The sequence below is a fragment of the Crassostrea angulata genome, chromosome 9 (genome assembly GCF_025612915.1).
Source record: "Crassostrea angulata isolate pt1a10 chromosome 9, ASM2561291v2, whole genome shotgun sequence".
Classification (NCBI taxonomy): Eukaryota; Metazoa; Mollusca; class Bivalvia; order Ostreida; family Ostreidae; genus Magallana; species Magallana angulata.
Genome location: NC_069119.1, coordinates 6,735,200 through 6,753,118, shown reverse-complemented (window position 1 = coordinate 6,753,118; position 17,919 = coordinate 6,735,200). Strand labels below are relative to the sequence as shown.

General features: G+C 33.2%; 1 protein-coding gene across 1 annotated transcript; it reads left to right on the top strand.

The window, feature by feature from the left end:
• The first annotated feature begins 4,159 nt into the window (after positions 1–4,159).
• On the top strand, positions 4,160–13,569 carry LOC128162830 (tenascin-R-like). Its single transcript, XM_052826232.1, has 6 exons — positions 4,160–4,540; positions 6,517–7,831; positions 7,956–8,071; positions 11,300–11,396; positions 12,089–12,256; positions 12,970–13,569. The coding sequence occupies exons 1-6, from the start codon at positions 4,211–4,213 to the stop codon at positions 13,227–13,229; spliced, it is 2,286 nt and encodes a 761-aa protein (XP_052682192.1). The 5' UTR covers positions 4,160–4,210; the 3' UTR covers positions 13,230–13,569.
• The last annotated feature ends 4,350 nt before the right edge of the window (positions 13,570–17,919 follow it).

The following is a 17,919-nucleotide window of genomic DNA, read 5'->3' as shown; positions in this document are numbered from 1 at the left end:
TTTTTCAATGAAACTTTACTTTAAAACAGTTAGATTTATGTCAGAAATGACGTACTAAATTGTATTGTGCAAGGTCACAATAACCGAATTACACAACGTTGCATCCACCGCGCTAAGCACTTGTTCATCTAGACAAGACAAAAATCTTGCTTCCGATGACAAACGGAACCTAACGCGCTGGTCGCCCACTACACGGTATTGAGATACAGGTGGAATACAGTTAAACGACAATTTGAGAGGATCGCAAAAACTCTCAAATTGACATATACTTGCCCATAGTGAATGATGTAGATATACATAAAGCACAGAGAAATTCACAATATTAGAGCTCCACCTCAGCCCCGGCCGGGGCTTGAACTCATGACCTCTGGAACCCATTCTCAAATTATCTCAAACGACCGTGTAATAGGTTTCAGAGATCGTGAGTTCAGTAGCGGAAGTTATATCAGTCAATTTTCAACCTGATTTAATATCAAAATATATATATTCCAAATGTTAAATCCATGTAAAAAATTATAATTCATGTAATTCATGTATTTGCTGCTGATTTTGTCAGATATTTATCTGAATACTTGTTTTAATGAGTTTTAAGTTTTAATGATTCGAGTATAGTTTTTTAGCTCACCTGAGCTGAAAGCTCAAGTGAGCTATTCTGATCACATTTTGTCCGTCGTCCGTCTGTCCGTCTGTCCGTCTGTCCGTCCGTCCGTCTGTCCGTCTGTCCGTCTATAATCTTTTTACATTTTGAACTTCTTCTCTAAAACTGCTTATCCAATTTCAACCAAATTTGGCACAAAGCATCCTTATGGGAGGGCAAATATAAATTGCAAAAATAAAAGTCCGATCTGTATTCAAAGCGGAGAAAACCTTGAAACTGTAGAAAAAGGGGGATGCATTTTTAAAAATCTTCTTCTCAAGAACTACCGAGGCAAATTCAACGTAGTTTAGCATGAATTATACTTATGGGAAGGAAAATGGAGAAGAAATACAAGGCAATCACTTTTTAAAAACAAATTGAATCAAATTGACGAAATTTTACAAATATTGCTAATTTTCAAAATATGGCCGATCCCGATTAGAAACAATCTGATCCCAATTTAAATAGCAAAAAATTCAAAACAACAATATTTCCTCATGTGCAGACAAGAAATCAGTTGAATTTTTAATTGTTCTCCTAATTTACAAACCATATTACAACCAAACATCCTAGTTTTTGGGTGAAATTGTTATATATTTAAAATTTCTCTCATTCAAGTCGGGATCAGGTTAATTTCGATCGGGTGAGGTTCATTTTTGAAAATTTGCCATATCTCTAAAATTATGCAAATTTGATTCAATTTCTATTTGAAAAATGATTGCCTTTCATTTCCTTTCTATAGAATACGTTTCTTTAGAAAATTTTATCAAGAGGTTTGGAAAATATTATCAAAAGAAATTTTTTATTTTCATAGATATTTTTTTAATTAAAAAAATAAAACGCCTTATTGACATTACTGGACATGGTTTATTAGATATCTATATTATGCATTTATTCACATCAAATTTTAAACTCTACAGTGCGTTACTTGCAACCAAAATACATTAGCTACTTTTTCGTAAAAAATACAAAAAAAATCGTATAAAAAAATTAAGGACATATATCCTGATTTGAACAACGCAATCTTGCTTTAGAAATGATACTCTAACGATCCATAAAATAAAATTTTGGTGTAGCATTCCACCATAATAGCTTCGGCCTCGGCATCCGGTAAAATGGGTAGGCAAGACTTGGCCTGGGCAAAACAAAAGATTGGCAGTTATTAATCTGCCAATCTCATTAAAATTTCAGGATATTTGATGGAATAGTATATTTGTATTCGCTGTAGATATTGCTGCAAAATAATGCGTATTTGGAATTGACGATTGCCGATCTGCCCCGGCATTTATTTTGCCACGGCCCGGGTTTGCATACCCATTTTACCAAGACTCGTATTCCATACTTCTAAAACGAGGTTCTTTGTTTAAAGCAGCCATGACATTATACGAAAAAGGGTCGATCTGACTATGATGAATTTGCTTGTTGTGCAACAGTTGGCGTATGAAGGGAAATTTTGAAACATGAAAAATATATTGGTGCCGATTTTGTGAAGTAAATTGAGGCTAAATATTTCAATGCGTTGTCAGTTTTCACACATGGCGTTGGTGTTAGCTTGTTCTGATTTTCGTTTCGTTTTCATTATTTATGTTTTGTAGCCTGGAAACTATCGTCTGTATTTCGTGATTTTTACGTATCAAATCAAACAGAGACTTCGGTAAATCAAACAGTTACGTTAACTGTTTACCTGAGCAAATTAAGCAAAATCTTATGTAGGGGTACTGAAATACAATTCATTCTATCGGTAATTCGGCATTATCTTTTGCATAATGGTAGATTAATGCAATAGGTTTTGTTGAGATTCTCTAGTTTATTCAGTTTAAATAGAGTTTGATATCGCTTACGGAAATATGTAGGTATATACATGTATATATATGATTCATTTCGAAAAAATAAATTGTGTTCTTTATTTGTTATACATGTAGTGCATGTTTCTTGTGTTTAATTGTTTACAATTTCTATTTACTAACCATATTTAAGTGTTAAGCTTCGAATTATAAGCAAGATACAGAGATTTGCTCACAATTCTATGTTTGTACACGGATCTTAAAAGCTAAAGGTTAAAACAGTAAAAAAAATTGTCAATATTTATTACGAAAATTTTCAAAATCTGTTCTTCCAGAAACCAACTTATTGTATTGTAAACTTAACCTTTTCAGCTCACCTGAGGATGGGGCCACAATGGGGGGTCGAAGTTTAACAAATGAATATATAGAGTAAATCTTTAGAATTTTTTTTCTCAGAAACTAATCGGCCAGGAAAGCTGAAACTTGTGTGGAAGCATTCTCAGGTAGTGTAGATTGAAAGATGTGAAAATCATGACCCCTGGGTGTAGGGTGGGGCCACAATGGAGGGTCGAAATTTAACATATGAATATAAAAAGTAAATCTTCTTCTCAGAAACTAATCGGCCAGGAAAGCTGACACTTGTGTGGAAGCATCCTCAGGTAGTGTAGATTCAAAGTTGTGAAAATCATGACACCTGGGGGTAGGTTGGGGCCACAATGGGGGATCGAAGTTTAACATATGATTATATACAGTAAATCTTTAAAAATCTTCTCAGAAACTAATTCGCCAGGAAAGCTAAAACTTGTGTGGAAGCATCCTCTGGTAGTGTAAATTCAAATTTGTGAAAATCATGACCCCTGGGGGTAGGTTTGGGCCACAATGGGAGGTCGATGTTTTACATAGGAATAAACAGAGTTATTCTTTAAAAATCTTCTTCTCAGAAACTAATCAGCCAGGAAAGCTGAAACTTGTGTGAATGCATCCTCAGGTAGTGTAGATTCAAAGTTGTGAAAATAATGATCCCCAGGGGTAGGGTGGGGCCGCAATGGGGGGGGGGAGGTCAAAGTTTAACAAAGGAATATATAGGGTAAATCTTTTAAAATCTTCTCAGAAACTAATCAGCCAGATGATTCTTTATAATTGTTAAGACTTTGGCCCCAGGACAATTCTTTGGCCTCATGAGAAGGTTCAGAGTTTGATGTACGTTTTTACCCCATATATAAACTATTGTTAGGGATCTTTTTGAGAACTGCAATACTCAACATATGATATGACTATAAAATCATCCTGTTAGAAAAGGGACTAATGATTATAAACATAAGAATATCCAGGGAAAAAATGAATTTTATTTATACAGGATTTACATGAATTATTGTACATTGTCCAGGTAGTTTGTATTATGACTCAATTGAGCTGATTTTATCAAACCTATTGTTCCTCAGGTGAGCGATGTGGCCCATGGGCCTCTTGTTTACTGTAGTGTAGTGATTTATGAGTTTCATACTGAATTTGATTTTAACTTTGAAGAACTTTGTTAATCATTGCATTTTAAAAGCAAAATCGATTCACTAATGTACTTGAGTTTATTCATGCTTTTATTACTATTGACGTTAACCTTGAAGATAATCATTATCATCGTATGTTTAAACCAGTTAATGAGATATAGGTATACATGTTAAAATTTTAACACATTTCAATTTGAACCTTCCTGGCTAAAAGTTATGAGAGCGATGCCATAAGTTTCTTTCAGAATTGTTACTTCTATTTTATTTCTCAAACAATACGAGAAATGGAAATGTGTTTTTCTCATATTTATTTCAAATTAATATGTATACTGATATTTCCAGCCATCAGTTTGACAAGCGATTTATTTAGAGAAGATACATTTACTTGGGTTGGAACAGCTTCGGTTGAATCAAGTGATCTTGTTATCAAGGAAATAAGTTTTACAAGAACCACAACTGTGTGGTGCATAAACGAGTGCAAAAAATTCCCCGGATGTCGCGGCATAGACTTCTGCAATATAGGAAAAAGTTTTTGTAGACTTTGGAATGGACCATTTGACCAACAGCCAACCGCTAATGGAACCCATTTAGCAGAATGCAATAGGTTTTCCAAAGTAAGCAATAAAAATCAAAAGTAAAACAATGCAGCAAATTGAAACAATATGCATGGTTTTGTAGTGTTAATGTTGTAATTACGTTGAAGATCCTTATCGTTTAAGTACATTTTGAAAAAAAAAACAAAAACATTTGTAATTACGTCTAAGACATATTTAATTATTTGGTCTTTTGAATGGTTTTTCATGCACAAAATTCATACAAAATATTAAATTCCCGGTATTTTGGCCAGTAAAATTTAAGAGATCTAATTAATCGCTGCATTCATAGGTCATTTGTTTTTTGTTTTTTTTTTTGATTTTGTTTTTGTTTTTTTTTTTGCTTTTACATCACTGTATTTTGTATTAATGGTTTGATACCATATAAGATAAACGAAAACAAATAATATTTTTTTGATTTCGGCCTGTCAATAATTTTAAGCATCCTTTTATTTCTTTATTTGTATTTTACGTTTTGTAAATATTTCTAATTTATTTAAAATGCTTAAAATATCGATCAGATTTTATTCTGATGTTTCTTTAATTTGCTTGATATGTTATCTTGATTTTCGGGCAGTTGTAATTATGACAAGCTTCTTTCGGTTTCTTTATACATATATTAACAAAACAGACATTTGAAGTCAAACCGTTTATTACACAGTCTCTTTAATTGGTAATGTAAAAAATCCCTGTGCATTCTGGTCAATCAAATTCCGCTGTTGACTAAACAATTAAAAATACAGGCAAAAATGTTATATTTATCCGCTTTACTAAATATGTGAATACTAGACACAAAATTTTATTCATTCAAATATTGATGCCTGTTTGTAAACACATGTCACATTTAACCCGTCATTGCCTGAAATATCATCAAGTGTATTGTCAAAATATGACTATCAGTTTGCATTCATAAGTTTGAGTTCTATTCTCATTTTGCTATTCACTATTTGAAAAACGAATAAAATTCTATGGTCTGTTCGCTATTCAAATTACCGTAAACATGATAATAAACTTGTATTCAAAATTCCATATTTACTTCTCTTTTCAATCGAAAGAAACAGTAATATAATAAAGATTATAATTACTTGCGGAATGAAATATTAGCTAGCTTGACGAAAAGGTAAGAATATCATCATATTCTGTTCTTTTGAGAATAGTATTCAAGAGGCTTGCAAACCCTTTATCCCATATTTGGGCCTTCATTGTTGGTGATGATGAGGCCGCGGGAATATCCAGTTGACCCTCAAAAGGAATGGGGTTTACACCATTAATTAACAAAAATTAACCATTACCATTCACAGGCCTGGTGAAAATAGAAAATTTCATATAATACAGTTATAATGGTAATATCTTTTAAGGGTCTGACTAGCTTTTGTTATTCAGTTAACCCTTACCCTTACATAGAAAAATAAAATCAAAACTTTAAACTTCGCGAGATGTGCTTCTCACAATTTTACGCAGATATTACTTCCTCGCGGTTAATTAGGATTTTACGGTATATACCATTGCTTTTAATGGTTAGGAGATATTTATAATTTGTTGGACAAGTGTTAGCTGTTTCCTATATTCATGACGTGATCTGGTATACTTGAACTAATTGACAGTCATAGAACGTGGAGTCCTAAAATAAAATCCCGCTCAAATGACCGGGGTCTGATTGAAATGACCGACAATAGAAACGATAAAATTTTGTATAAGGAAACTAAAACATTGCAAACACAATTGTGTTTTCTGTATTTACAAACCATTTTAAAAAAAAGTAGTATGTAGACATCGTAGCGACAAGAGCTTAATGATTAGAGAAGGATCCCTTATTCTATAATGTTACCATACATCTTTATTAAGACGCTGTCAACAAGTTAAAAAAATAATATCAATAAAACATAATTACATGTAACTAAGTACGTGTCGTTCGCAATTTAGAATATCTCTACAAAAAACCTCTTTTCTTTGAAGAATGTAATCGTCTTCTCATATTGAATTGATTTTCTTGGAAGGAGACAATATTGGCTTCTGGTATGATGACAGAATCCGTCACAATGATATCCACAGATTTGATGCCAACGATTGATACAATAATGGGGGTGAATGTAACGAGCCCTGGGACTACATCACCTTTAATAGACACAATAACTCAACTGCTCACAACTTCTAAAGAAGACACAGCAACCTCTGGTGAATCAACATCAACGAAAGACAACACAATGCAGATTGACTTAACCACAGATGACACTACTACATCAGTAAATTCAACCAAAGATGGCACCGTATTAGTAGACTCAACCACAGTTAATGTCACTTCATTAGTAGACTCATCCACGACTGACGCCATAACAACAATTAACTCAACCATAGATGACGCCACTACAAAAATAACTCTCACTTCACTTGGCCCTTCTAACTCATTTGACACCAGTATATCAGTAGACTCCACTAGAGTTGACGCCACCACACAAATAGGCTCCACTACAGTTGACACTACTACATCAGTAGACACACCAACAGTTGATGCCTCTACATCAGCAGACACACCAACAGTTGATGTCACTACATCAGCAGACACACCAACAGTTGATGTCACTACATCAGCAGACACACTAACACTTGATGCCAACACACCGATAGCTGAAGTCACTACATCAGCAGACACACCAACAGTTGATGTCACTACATCAGCAGACACACCAACAGTTGATGTCACTACATCAGCAGACACACTAACAGTTGATGCCAACACACCGATAGCTGAAGTCACTACATCAGTAGACACACCAACAGTTGATGCCTCTACATCAGCAGACACATCAACAGTTGATGTCACTACATCAGCAGACACACCAACAGTTGATGTCACTACATCAGCAGACACACTAACAGTTGATGCCATCACACCGATAGCTGAAGTCACTACATCAGCAGAAACACCAATAGTTGATGTCACGACATCAATAGACTTAACAACAGTTGACGTTTCAACATCAATAGACTCAAGAACAGTTGACGCTTCTACATTAGTAGACTCTACCACAATTGACGCCACTACATCATTAGAATCAACCACTGTTGATGCCTCTACATCAGAAGACTCAACCACTGTTGATTACTCTACATCAGTAGACTCAACCACTGTTGATGCCTCTACATCAGTAGAATCAACCACAGTTGATGCCTCTACATCAGTAGACTCAACCACAGTTGATGCCTTTACATCAGTGGTTTTAGCCACAGTTGACGCCATTTCATCTGTAGATTCAACCACAGTTGACGCCACAACAGATTCGTCTGCAGCTGATACCACGACAACAGAGTCATGTAATTATGCGGACTAATTTATTTGTTATATTTATTGTTATTATTAGTATTATTATTAATTGTTAAATAACTAAATTTTTAAGCTAATCTAATGAATATTTTGATTCTATGTGAAAATTTACAGACTGTCCAGATTGTGGATGCTGGATGACAAAGGGTTTATCTGGAGCTCTCCCAATTTACTTGAACGGCCAGCTTAAAGAAGTCAGTTGTGGGAACAGTTCAACTTATTCATGGACGGTTTGTAACCATCTAAATTACATACTGTAAAACGAGAAAATTTGGCGCATACGTATTTTAGCGCAAACGCAAGTGCCAGTACATTAGCACAATTATTTTTTAGCGCATGCATCTTTTCTTTAAAAAAGAATACAAACAATGTTGTTGTTTGATAAACGTCACGCCCAAAATTTAGTTCTGTGTTTACTCAAGCACGTGAACACAACGACTTTGAATTCTATCAAGCATGCACGGCAAACTGTCGTTGAGAACAATACACTTACTTTTGTTTGAATCGTCAGTAGATAGATATGAAAACTTCATTTATTGGCGATGATGTGTAATTTTTGTTGGTGAACAAATTTGAGTTATCGGACTTTGAATTTAACGTGTCGACTTGGATAACACTAGAAGAGTCCCAAAACTAAAAGTGAAATCGAATGCTACATTTACCATGAGTTTCGATCACCATGAGAGAATCTTTTTCACAGCAATTTTACATTAAAAAAACACAAAATAGGTATCGTCTTGTTATCTTTATATCCACTAATCAGAGATCAAAGAAATTATGATCAATCATGTATTGTCAGCGTTAACGATCGCCACGCTTAATCACATTTTCACCTCGAGGCGCTAAATGGAAGTGGCATGGGGAGAAGCACAATTTTTAAGGTGCTAATGAGAGATATTAAAAAGCAGTTAAAACTAAATTAATTTATCCATCTTTAGGCACTTATACCCGATAACTCATACCGTTTACCTGTGTAATAGTTTAAACAAACAGAACCGACAGCATCTGATATTTAAATAAACACTTCTATATAGCCTTAAAAATGGACTGACGTTATTGTTTTGCAACTTGAAGAAATTTAATACATATGGAAAATCGTTGGCGCACTATTAATTTTAGCGCTCAGAGGCAGTTGCGCCAAAGGCGCTAAAATTTGTAGTGCGCCAAATTTTCTCGTTTTACAGTACGCTGAAGTCTTTATTCAACAAATGACTAATACTTATACAGAAGTGAATTTAGCTATTGCATTCAGCTTTATATTTTTTTAAAGAAAGGGGATGAAAATTAAAGACTCAGTCAAATTTGTCCGTACGTGCTAATTGATCGAGCGTGTGCTTCGGCTTTTGCCAGTTATGGCTTCCGTGGCTGACCGTGGCGTTAAAAATCATATTTAAGTTATTTTGAGTGAAACAAAAGACACACAGACGTTTGACGTGTCAGTTGTAGGTGTCACGTACAAATTTCTTTAAAGACGGGTTGCAACTCGCATCGTGTAATGCCCTTAGGAACCGTTCTTTCCTCTTACGATTGTTGTGCAGAAGACGTGCGTTTGCCTTGCGAACGGCAGTAATAAGATTGGCCTCATATTTCTTCTGTTAATCAATTTTATCGAAGTCTGGGCCCAGTACAGCTGCACGGTCGACAATTGTAAGTTATCACGTTAAATAAAGTACATTTTCGCTCTAGACTAAATGAAATATATCTACTGTAAGCTTGTTTATATCGAATCGTAAAAACAATCGTAACAAAGAAGATTATTATTCTGCAATTGTTGCTTCATTGGTTAGACTAGCTAAATAAAGATTGTGTTGAAAACATAATTTGTATTTTGTATCTAATACCACAAGAAATTAGAAACTTCTCTGAAATATATCTTATTTTAGCGAATTAATTATCAACTGGGAAATTATCTGGCCAAAGTGAGATCTTTAAATAATATTACAATTTCGTTAACTATATGTATTTTATAAACTTTAAAATGTCTCCGAAAAAAGCTTTGATGGAACTTTCATTTGATAGTAGAAAAGCTACATTGAATTAATTTGCTTTTACAAATGCCTTTATAATGAAAGTGACACCATTTACACATGATACATTTTATAAATCATAATCTACGAATTCCTCTCTGATGTTCTGATAATTATAAAATATGAAAACATTTTTATAAAGTTTTATTAGTCGTATGGGATGATAATCAATATTTTCAAAATGGAAAAAAGTACTCTGTTTACATACAAAAATTACTATTCTCACGAAAACAACAACTTCTTCCAGTAGGATGTGTTGAAATTTTCGTTAAGTTGATTTTTTATTTGGTTGAAACTTTGTGCGTAAAGATTTTTTTTCGCCTTACTCAGAAAATGTGCATGATTCTACCTTAGCACGCCTGCAAGTCGAATCTTATGCGTTTTTTCTACCTCTACTACATCTAATATATACTTAAATATTCAGTTTCCTCTGTTCTCCTTTTTTGCTTTCCATCTTTTTTGTAAAATAACGTATTTGTTTGTTTGGGTTGGGTTTTTAGAAGGATGTTTAATATTTGAGTCATTGATTTGATTTTGATGAATGGTAAAATTGTTGGTTCTTTTTTTATTTTTTTATAATAACCTTTTAAAATAAAAATCTTGTTTATGGGCCGCACCAACCATGAGCAACTGGTGTACGCATGACGAAAGTGTGAATTACGTTTACTTTGCGTTCAATATATATGTTGATGGTGAGCACAAACGACTTGCAGTCAACGTACGTATATCGCAAGGGACATGTGAGATCTCCTTATGTCATTTGTGGTGTTCAAAGGCCGCCTTGAGTGAAGTACAAGTGCAGTTTACGTTTTCAGATCTGGTGTTTGTTGTTCATGTCCAACAGCCACCGTGCGTAATTACGGAAGCCTACGTTACAAAATTGTAAGATGCACTTGTGTGTCAAGCAAGATTTACATACAAACCCACCCGTATACCACTAGTGGAAGCACATACGACAATTTGTGAATAAGGCTAGTCCAAAATTCAGGCTTATAAAAGCTGATCTGAAAATTCTCTTTATCGTTATGGTTTGCCCTTTTTTTGTCTTCAAACATATACACTTGTACACCCTTTAGCCAAATATAATTTGTAAATTTAATGAATTTTTTTTTTCAACATTAAAGTAAAAGATTCAACATGTATATATTTTAAAATGAAAACTTTAAAGTAAATAATTTGGCGTTTGCTGTCTTTTTTTAGAATCAGAAATTTGAAGAGATTAAGAGAACTAGATGGCCATGGCCATTTTTGTACTCTCATAATGTTTATGATATCACAAGTTTTTGTTTAAAGCTTTCCATTTTAAAGAAGAATATCATATTTTAAATGATTAGGTAGATCGGTTAGATACCTTGTTCATTACCTATACTAGTACTCTTTAACTGATGATTTCTGATGATTTTTGGAATTCTTTTTATGTCTTTGCAATAGGTATTTCAAAGGCGATTTGACGGTAGCGAAAGTTTCGATAGAACATGGCTAGAATACGAGGAAGGGTTTGGCTCAGCCGCAGGGGAGTTTTGGTTAGGTAATTGCATGTACATATTCTTAAATCATTTAAGTTACAAAGTAACTTGAGAAAAAATAACGTGCTCTACCATCTTAAACATTTTTATTAAAACAAAGATAAGGTAGGTAAAAATAATCATTTGTTTAATAAAATGCAATTTCAAATGTGGGGCTGTTTAAGTCCTAAAGTGAATTAAGCATAAATCAAAAGTAGAGGATTTTTTGGCGGTATATCTTGTCTAGATTTATTTCATTGATACTGACTAGATACGCAGAAATATTGCGATATTCACAAATTACGCACCTTCGTAATTGTCATCCTTACTTAATCTACAAAATGCACAGGAATAATATTAAAACGCACAGTAAAGATATCTAGTTTTCTATTATAGAAATAATGTTTTAAATTAAGAAATTGAGGTTTTTTTTTAAAATTATGGATACCCTACTTCTTTGTTAATGCCAAAAAGACTGATAATATCTCGACCATAGCCATTGACTCTTTTAGAGTAACTTTAGAAGAATGATGACACTAAGATATCGGCAAATTATTTGCTTAAGCAACGACGTACTTAAGAAAGGTTTTTTTTTATAATCAAAATAATCACATGATAGCAAGTGATTACTTGAAATCTCAAACATTTCATTTGTTACACTCTACGGAGAAATGAATCCACAGCGTGCTATTATGCCTGTTAATTTTCTCTACAGGAAATAAATATATTCACTTGCTGAATATGCTTGGGTACACTTACCTGAGGATTGAGGTCATAACCTTTGACAACGTTGTCGGTTTTATTGAGTATCCTGACTTTCAATTAGGGGATTCAACCGAGAACTATCTGTTAAGAAGTATTGGGACACCAGCAGCAAGTTCAGGTAAGATTTTGTTTTCTTGGTAAATGAATCAGAAAATTATGGGGAGGGATCGGCGTTAATCGAAAAACGAAAATTTTTACCATTAAACTCTATCTACAAATAGAACTGAACAGATAATTTGATATTATGATTGTCAATTGAAATAAAACACTCAACGACAATAAACATGCCATCAGTGGAAACAAATTGCAATGCATTCTTGTAACTTTTACATTAGATGACATCAGCGCACTCATTTGCTTTGTGCAACTTGTTTTTTCAATCCTGAATATCATTATATTTGGAACAAAGCGAACAGGCAACCGATTAAAAAACCGGATGTGTTTGTATCTCTTAATTGTTAAGAATTCAAAGAGAGTTGTTATTGGTCTCATTATAAAATTATCTTGAAGCTTCAACGTTTTGGTTATAATGTATGTTTCTAAATCGAACTCAATTCCTTCTGTATAATATCAGTGGTTATCTTGATTTTTTTTTGTTTAAAGATTCAGTTTTCGTCTGTAACTTTATTTATTTATCTAGGAGCTATGGAAGGTAAATGTATTTATGATTTGAATTGAGAAACTAGACGAAAGAATGCATAATGTTTAACCTCATTTTATTTGACATTCAGTTGGATCTCTGAGATGTTGTTCCAGCACCAGTCGAAATAGTAAATTAAAAAAAAAACATGAAAATGCTTCTATTAAACATGCAAAATGTTTTTGTCACAGTTGTGGATGACAGTCTGGCGGACAGTGTTTCAAGAGCTTTTTCAACACCAGATATGGATAATGACAACAACAAAGCCCAGAAAAACGGCAACTGTGCTTTGATCTTAAAGAGCGGTTGGTGGTTTAACAATTGTGCGGACGTCAACTTAAACGGAGAATATAGTCACATCAAAGATGCCAGTGAAAAAATATATTGGTTCGGCACCTGGGGGTGGGATATATCTTTGAAGGAGACTACAATGAAGATTAGGAAGCCTTAGAATATGATATCATGTATTTGTGTTCGCGATACACTCTATGACTGTATTGAAGTTACTTTGAAATCAAAGTGTCGATATCATTTTTTTCGAGGATTGTTCTTTTTGAAAAAAAAATTAAGAGAACAACTATTTCATGACAATGGATATTAAAGACTTATTTGAGAAAATAACCTATTGTCGAATATGCTGTGTAAATATGCAACTAAAAATATAATGTTCATGAAAGAGAGACATGCAAAATCCATACATTTATGTATAAAAATGAATTTGCATTCACATAATATATCATATCCTAATAACGGATTTCTTATTATTTCATATAATCTCTAATCAAAGCTGACTGTTGTTCTCTTGTTATTTTCTTTTAATGTTTTGAAAAGCGATGCATTCCTTAATCTCGGTACGATATAAAATTTTGATTTTCAACACATGACTATATTGTTAAATTTTAGCTTTCTGCAGAAATTAAAACGCCTGTTTTATTTTATCATTAAGGATTTTAAACTTAAACAAAACAGTTTTTAAGAATTATTTTAATGATAATGATATGGGTATTAACACGAGTAATACTGCCTAATTATGACTTAAAGCCAAACGACCTTCCCTGGAATTATGCCTAATATGTTATTGTCAGTTCTGCCAGTTGGCGTTTAAATAATTTATATAGGGTTATTTTCGCCATGTGTATTTTTTTGCCCTTCTACTCTGCAAGCAGTTTCGCCCCGTATTGAATTCGTTCAGACACAGTTGTGTTTAAAGAGAAATAATTTTAGACATCAGAATTTGCAGAGTCTCAAAGTCGCCCTCTGACAACGAGGGCGAAAAGGGCGAAATTTAACATGGACGAAAATTTCCTGTATACGGTATGAAATACAGATTGCTGTTAAACTTAGTTGTCTACTGTGAAATAACCAACACAGATTCCTCAACAATCTTATCTATGATATCACTTATGCAATATTTGAAGAAGAAAAAAAATTAAAGCTTGCATTACAGTTTTCAAAATAAATTACAGTATAATTTATTGCTAAACGATCTCCGATCCTCTGCAATGTTGGATAACTCTAAATTTTCCGGATTTGTTTTTTATTCGTGTATTGCTGTACAGTTCTCTTGAAGTTTCTCCTTCACAACTGTAAAAATTTAAGTAAGGAGTAAAGAAAGAGGCTTTTGTAAAACATTTAGTGGAAACTGCTATATATCTATGTTTGTAAGGATCCTTGTGAAGCTTTGGAATCCAGTATAAATACGGTAAATCAAAATCATTTTGCTTATTAGGGATATTAAAAATAGCCAAAAGCGATTGATGATTTTGAAGTATTTTCTGCCTGGAAAGGCTGCTGTGGGTATAGGTTGGATTACACAATGTCGAATTGAAACTCAATTTTTTTTTAAAATGCAATTAATATGAAGAGCCGCATAAACAAAGACATTGTTGTTACCCGCCTTGTCAGCAGGGTTAAGTACATACTGATTGTGCAATCTATCTAGTTCTTTGAAAAATGTGCATTCACCCACGTGTTATTTTGTATATCTCCTATTAATTTTATCGTTAACAAGAGTTTCACACACATGTTCCCTTGCTTTCTCATTCTATTTATCCCTCCTCTCCCTTTCCCATTTACTCTGCTAAACAGGAACTGTTGCTTTCTCTATCTTCTCACAAACTTTCAATACTAAACCTGCTTTCTCTCTAATCTGCTCTTTCCTTCTCTCTCTCTCTCTCTCTCTCTCTCACTCTCTAATTTACGAATATATTTTGTTCATTAAAACAATATCTGAGACCAAGAAAAACATTCGACAATTTGCCATGACAAGGTGTGAATATTGGCCACCTGTCTATATTTGTTGAAGTCTCAAAATAAACAAATGGAAACATCGGGGAAAGGCATCATTAAAAATAAAATGCAAAAACTATGATATGATTTAAATGATTCTGGCAGGGTGCATGGATAATCTATTAAACGATGTCTACTTTTATTTACCAAGAATACAAACAAGTGATGATCGACAAAAAAAAGAGAATCAGTAGAGCTATTGTGTGATTACGTATCGATGTTAAAATTCATATATGCCGACTTAGCGGGAGATTTGTTCACACAGTATTAGTCGGCATTGATCAAACGTAAGTAATTTAATTAATGATCAAAATTAAAAATATGTATTTATTTAAAACTAGGATCATTCAATTATTTTCTGTGAAGCCGGTTATTACTTTTTATAGCTATGGAACAAAATGGCACCACAGTACTGGTCCTTTGTAATAATTTTACTAATAATTTAGAAATATGAGTCATGGTGATATGTATCCCCCTTTCTGAATCCATTCGATATTCCAGGGTTATGTCAAAACGGTCTGTGGTAAGTAATTGGTTAATACAATATAATACAATATAAAATTGGGCGTCAGATATCTGGACACCAGATATCCAAACGTTTCAGTTTACGGACGAGTGAATTTTGGAACAGATTATTTAAACGATATTTTGTCTCATTTATCTAGCATTCCGCGTATTTGTTGAAATCTCGGAATAATCCAAATAAAAACTTTGAACAGCGATGAAAAGCATCATTAAAAAAACAACTTTCAAATTTATTTCAAATGATTCTGACAGGGTGAATGGATAATTGATTAAACGATGCCATAAACCTATCGTTATATACCAAGAATATAAACAAGTGATCATCACCAAATTCTGTATTTTTATTCTTTCTTTATATTCAGAGAAAACAAAATCATGTCATAAACATACATAAATAGAAATAGATTTAAGGACGATAACTAGTAAGGCTAACAACTAGCATTTAAAAAAGTTTTTTATTTTTGAAACCGTTAACATACATTTATTAGATAATATATGAATGGAACATTATAGAATACAAATAAGATTTGATACAACACGAATGGCAACGATAAACTATTGCAAAGTTTGACATGCCATAGTTGTATCGTACTTTGTTCCTCAGGTTAATGACTTCTTTACTTTAAACTCAGTTATACTTTATCGGAATCAAGTTTTGGAATACATGCATTCGCTGGATCAATGTCAAATTGGATGCCTCATAATTTAAATTGAGGTGTCCAATGAAAGGTCATTGAATAATTTGAACTTATACGTTATATAAAAGTAGAATTCTGTTATATGTCTCAGGGTTAAATTATTTATCTAGATCGAGGTGTAAAAATTTAATTCTCGTTATACACCTATAAATAACATTCGTTGAAATGTTTTGAGCACAAAACATTTCACCGAATATATGTAAGAAGGAGTTAAACTGAATTATTATCCCCTCGCGCAACTTGTAGCGAGGGGGATATAGCATCGCTGCTCTGCGTGTGTGTGTATGTATGTATGTGTGTGTGTGTGTGTGTGTGTGTGTGTGTGTGTGTGTGTGTGTGTGTCCATTGTCAGCTCTAACAAAATTTCCAGAAAACCCTCCAATGAATATTCATCAAGCTTTGTACACTTCTTTGGCATGGTTAAAAGACAAACCCTTTTGATTTCCAAGTCAATTGATTCAACATTTTTTAATTATCGTAAAAAAGCGAAGTTAACACATGAATTCTATGTACGACTTGAAAATAGACATTTCCGTTAATTTTATGTACGACTATAAGTAAATCGCTACCGTGTGCAGTTCAAATCAACAACTTGATATATTTGGGATTTTGCTCTAGTAAAGGTAAAAAATGCAAACGTTTTGTAGTATTGGAGGGTTAAAAGTTTGCCCATAGGTAAAAGTTGAAGCGGGCCAGAAATTAGTCATCTGATTGATATCGAAACAAGCAGTCGACTTTTGGACAACTTTTTTACGTATTACTTACCATAAAACTAGTCCAAAATTCAGATGATACTTTGACAGATATTGCACTTTTATCACGCGAAGATTTTTTCATATAAATAATAACTGCATATCTACTACTATGAGTTGACATACCACAAGGAACATGCAAGAATTGTCCATCAGAGCAGACTACTGATTGCTAGATCTGCAGCTTCGTTTCATAATATACATGTATACTTGTTCATGTATGCTTATATAAAAATTAAGGTCACTAAATGAATCTATATTATTTAACTTTAAAGCATATATGTACATATTTTGAGTTTTTGCTTGGAATAGAAAAACTGTGCAACCACGCACATGTTCCCCCTCCCCCAATTTATACAACATAAAGCTTGGGGATTAGGATAAAATAAAAATTATGAATTCAAAGTGGTTTTTAGAAAATCTTCTGTCATATTTTTTTTGATCTGATAAATTTTGATCTGAAAAATTTACATGTATTTTCCTAAATAATGCATTTCCCCCTATAACGAGTCATGTCGCAAACGGATGCTCCACTTTGCAGTGCCCTTGTTTCTTATGTATTAAGAATTTATATCATGTAATAGGCAAGTAATATAGACTATATAGAGAGAAACGAATGACATTAACAATTTAAAATGTAAAAAATCAACAACCAAGATTATATATTTCGTCTTCAGATATGTGTTACAAAATAGTTTTCTATCAAAGTTTAATGATACTTAATAATGTAAGGGTTCATATAAAAGAGAACATTGAATGACAATTTGGCATACATTTTGACATCAATAACTTATAAAAGCAAATAAGGTGGCTCACTAAACCTAGAGATACATTGTAGCCTGTCCAATCAGTTAAAACACTAATTGATTATGGCAGG

What these genes read in the sequence shown, in the direction of transcription:
- LOC128162830 (XM_052826232.1), top strand. Translation starts at nt 4,211, where the DNA reads ATGGAAATGTGTTTTTCTCATATTTATTTCAAATTAATATGTATACTG. An exon ending in AATGCAATAGGTTTTCCAAA is followed by an intron (nt 4,541 to 6,516) that starts GTAAGCAATAAA and finishes TTTTCTTGGAAG; the next exon opens with GAGACAATATTGGCTTCTGG. An exon ending in CGCAGGGGAGTTTTGGTTAG is followed by an intron (nt 11,397 to 12,088) that starts GTAATTGCATGT and finishes TTTTCTCTACAG; the next exon opens with GAAATAAATATATTCACTTG.